The sequence below is a fragment of the Arvicola amphibius genome, chromosome 9 (genome assembly GCF_903992535.2).
Source record: "Arvicola amphibius chromosome 9, mArvAmp1.2, whole genome shotgun sequence".
NCBI lineage: Eukaryota > Metazoa > Chordata > Mammalia > Rodentia > Cricetidae > Arvicola > Arvicola amphibius.
Genome location: NC_052055.2, coordinates 72,409,716 through 72,414,154, shown reverse-complemented (window position 1 = coordinate 72,414,154; position 4,439 = coordinate 72,409,716). Strand labels below are relative to the sequence as shown.

The following is a 4,439-nucleotide window of genomic DNA, read 5'->3' as shown; positions in this document are numbered from 1 at the left end:
AAGCGGGGGAGCTCATAAACTACCGTCTGTCTTCTTGTGAAAGTCAACAAAAGCAGAGGAGAAAGAACTGAAAATAAACCAAGGATCAGGCTGAGCAGGGCCGCATGCGCAGAAGGATGCTTCCGGGAAGCCTTGAAGAGCAGCACCCGGAAGAGAGAAGAAGAGAGCTGCAGGGGCAGCCGATGAAGGGGCCACAAACTCAAATTTCGCTAAGCCAAGGGAAACTGGAACCCGCAGTTCTCAACAGACACGTTGAAGATTATTCTTAGGAATTGCTTTTCTGTTGCTAGAGGTGGCGGCACATGCTGCTTAGGCAGACGTTGAAAATGGCGAGGGAGGAGAATGACAAGAAAGATATTGTCGTGGTTTCTTTCGTCTGGGAACCCAAGGTACATCACTGATGTCACCAAAAACTTGAGCTTTTAGAAACAAGAAAAAGGAACCTGTTGCATCTTCCAGGCTTGGTGGACAGGAGGGATTGCTTTCTGGGGCGTTACTACGTGTCAGGTTTCTTTCTCTTTTCTTCACCGGAAATACCTTGGTTCATGTCAAGGTAAGGACGCCTCAGTGGAAATGTTTACATCCATAAATGGCAGCCTCAGCTTGGGGAGAGTGGTCCACTTGCTGGTTCTCATCACTTAACAGCTAACTTCCAGTTCAGAAAGTTCATCACCTGCAAACCCGAGTCATGAAAGCATTTTCCCTTTGAAGAGCCTGTATCTTTCCCTGTTCCTTGTGGGAAACAGCCTTCGGGGTAGCCCTGTTCTGCCCTAAGGGCCAGACTTAAACACCAAGAGTGCTATGATACACTAAGGTGTATCTCACGTCACCTACTCTCCATGACACTGTTGACACTGTTGTAGCTTTCTCTTAGGGCTGTCATTCCAAATAAGGTCAGACTATTGGTCAGTGGTGGCATTTGCCTTTAATCGCAGCATTCAGGAGGAAGAAGCCAACCTGATCTGCAGAGTGAGTTCCAGGACAGCCAGGGCTACACAGAGAAACCCTGTCTCAAGAAATAGAAGATAGATAGATAGATAGATAGATAGATAGATAGATAGATAGATAGACAGATGATAGATAGATAGATAGATGATAGATAGATAGATAGATAGATAGATAGATAGATAGATAGATAGATGATACCTAAAATATCCCCAAGAGGTAGATTCCCTATACATTACATATTTATGTTTCAAACTAAAAATATTTTATTCCATTAGAACTTTCCATTTCCTAAACCACAGAGTTTCCCCCAAGACTTGAATTTCTAGAACATCCAGACTGGACCCTTATACTCACCATACCACAGCTACCTAGGATCCCAAAAGGTCTGATGGTCACTTACGGTCATAAGATACATATGTGGGCATCATGCTTATTCTTTTAGCTAGTCTGCGTTTTTTTCCAGAAGCTGCCAGAACCTTTAAGATTTTATTTTTAAGTGTGTGTGTGTGTGTGTGTGTGTGTGTGTGTGTGTGTGTGTGTACATGAAGTGTAGGTGTCAGAGGGGACCAGGAGAGGGCATTGGGTCCCTTGGAGATGGGGTTGCAGGAAGTCGTAAGCTGCCCAGTGTGGTGTTGGGAACTGAACTCAGGTGCATCTTCTAACTACTGAGTCATCTCCAGTTCCCTGGTGTCTCCTTTCAATAACTACAGGGGGAAGGAGGAAAAAAAGAAAGCAAGGGAAGGGAAGAGAGATAAATAAGCTTAATAATTCCTTCTAGAAAAAAAGAAAGAACAGCCCTACTGGCACTTTGCCCATCACCTGATATATCAGACACAGGGATGTGGCTTTAATGAGGCTGTCATAATTTCTCACATGTGCCAAGGAAGCTGTGGGTGGCCAGAAAAGCTCTATCCACACAACATTCAGCAAGGCTTCCACCAGGTGCGGGAATCCACATAGCAGGCCTGAGAGTGGAGAACATGGTCACGTATGGTTTGAATCTGACATGCAACCTCAGGCTCGTGTTTTCAAGGCTGGGTCCCCAGCTTGTGATGTTGCCCGAAAGGCTGTGCTGCCTCGATGGGAAGGGGCCTGGACAAGGAAGCAGGTCTCGAGGGTGAGCCTTTGAAGGTCATCGTGCTACCCTGCCTCCTGCTCAGTACCACCGTGCTCAGCATCACCGTGCTCAGCATCACAGTGCCATGTTGAGTGGACACCTCTCTGAAACCAGGAGGCAGAACAAACCTTTCTTTCCTTCCGTTGTTTATCAGGTATTTGGTCAAAGCAGCACCAAAGGAAAACATGGCCCCTTCCAGAAAACGTCAGGGAAAATGCAGCCAAAGCTGCCTCACCAGCTTTCAGGGCCAGGGCACATCCTTGGCTCTGACTCTGGTGAGTGCTGCTGCAGAGGTCAAGCTGACTGTGTGAGGGTCAAGCTGGCTGGCTGCTGTGTACAAGAGCAGCTTGTCAGTGGCTGGGCCAGGTGAATTATGACTTGGGAGCCCGACAGTCCTGCCTCTTCAAATCCCTCCCACACTCCCAAGGAAGCCATATGTCTGCCACCCCAACAGAGGTCCACTTCGGGGGAAGAGCGCTTCTAAATTATGTCACTTTGATATAAGAGCCTCGGTCTCACAGTTGCAGGGTGAATCATGGCATGCTTGCCTTGAACAATATTGAGGTGGGCGGCCACGTCCCCTGAGTGGCTCACTCTGGGCCTGAGCTCCCATGCATTGATGACATCGCTGCCGATGTGAATAATGAGTATAATTTATTTGTTCAGGCTTCAAGTCCCAGATGAGAGTGGCTCATAGAGCTGACTACCTGCAAACTGAAAACGCCACGAGCAAAGTGTGGGGCCGACTTACGGAGAACGGTTAAGGCTACCTCTCTTCACAGATGCCTCTGCAGCAGGGACTGTTCTTGCCAGCCATCAAAGCCCCACCTGCTACCAAGAAAGGTAGAAAATTAGGGCCTATTGGTGAAAGTACTCTCAAGAATGCCATGCCACTGGTACCAGCGTCACAATCTGAGGCACCCTCATCACTGCCCGTAGCTCACTGCACATCTGCCATCGTTGCCTGTCAATCCCAACACCATCATCTCTCATCCCCATCTGTATCGTCCTCACCTTCACCATCCCCAGAAACAATCATTATCATCCTCTCTGCTGCCCGCATGACCAATACCACCAAAACCTTCTTCAACAGCTTTCATCCATACCCGTTCCCCGTTCCCCAGCCCTCTGTCACCCTGCCCTCTCTGGTATGACTAGGCTGAGATGGGATGGGCCATGTTTCAGCGCCCCCACCAGGGGACCGGCCTTCACAGCACTATCCCCGACTCACCAGCCTAGGAACCATGTGGCCGTGGAAATCACATGAGTGATTCCAGCAAGGGTCCCACACACTCTCAACGGGTTGCCCTGTGGCAAAGGTCATCATTGGCTGTTTTTATCTGCCTACCTGGTCCGCACTTCTGACCTGGTTACTAGCCGATTCGTTGACCTGTCTAGGCTAGCGTTTGTGTTACTGGTATGCATAACGCATGTGTGACTTTGCCTGGAGATGTGTCTTAGTTACTCTTCTTGCTACTGGGATAAAAAACCCTGACGGTTCCTTCTTCCTCGGCGCTACCTGCGAGGTGGCTGCCATCTCCTTTGCGGCATCATGGCTGCCCTCCGGCCTCTGGTGAAGCCCAAGATCGTCAAAAAGAGGACCAAGAAGTTCATCCGGCACCAGTCAGATCGATATGTCAAGATTAAGCGGAACTGGCGGAAACCCAGAGGTATTGACAACAGGGTGCGGAGAAGATTCAAGGGCCAGATCCTGATGCCCAACATTGGTTACGGGAGCAACAAGAAAACCAAGCACATGCTGCCTAGCGGCTTCCGGAAGTTTCTGGTCCACAACGTCAAGGAGCTGGAGGTGCTGCTGATGTGCAACAAGTCTTACTGTGCTGAGGTTGCTCACAATGTTTCCTCCAAGAACCGAAAAGCCATCGTAGAAAGAGCAGCGTAGCTGGCCATCAGAGTCACCAATCCCAACGCCAGGCTGCGCAGCAAAGAGAATGAGTAGATGGCTCGCGTGCACGTTTTATTTGTGTTTAAATAAAACCACAAAAACTGCAAAAAAAAAAAAAACCTGACGAAAGCAACTTAAATGAGGAAGGACTTACTCTGGTTCACGGTTCAAGGGTACAGTCCGTCATGGCGGGAGGTTACATTGTGTCTGCACTCAGTAAGCAGAAAACAATGAATGCTGATGTTCAGCTCACTTTCTCCTTTGCACATAGAATCCAAGCCTAGAGACTGGCACTGCCCACCTTTAGAGTGAGTCTTTCACCTAAATTAACCTGGTCAAAACCCTCATTGGTATGACCAGATGCCAACCAATTCTAGACCATCCTTCATAGGCATGTCCAGCGGCTTGTCTCCTCAATGATTCTAGAACCTGTCAGTTGGTATTCACCATCACAGGAAGCACGGACAA

The 4,439-nt window shown here is 48.6% G+C and overlaps 1 protein-coding gene across 1 annotated transcript; it reads left to right on the top strand.

Annotated features, from left to right (window-relative positions):
* Positions 1–3,570: 3,570 nt before the first annotated feature.
* On the top strand, positions 3,571–3,968 carry LOC119823424 (60S ribosomal protein L32-like). Its single transcript, XM_038343433.1, has one exon. The coding sequence runs from the start codon at positions 3,618–3,620 to the stop codon at positions 3,966–3,968; it is 351 nt and encodes a 116-aa protein (XP_038199361.1). The 5' UTR covers positions 3,571–3,617.
* Positions 3,969–4,439: the final 471 nt, after the last annotated feature.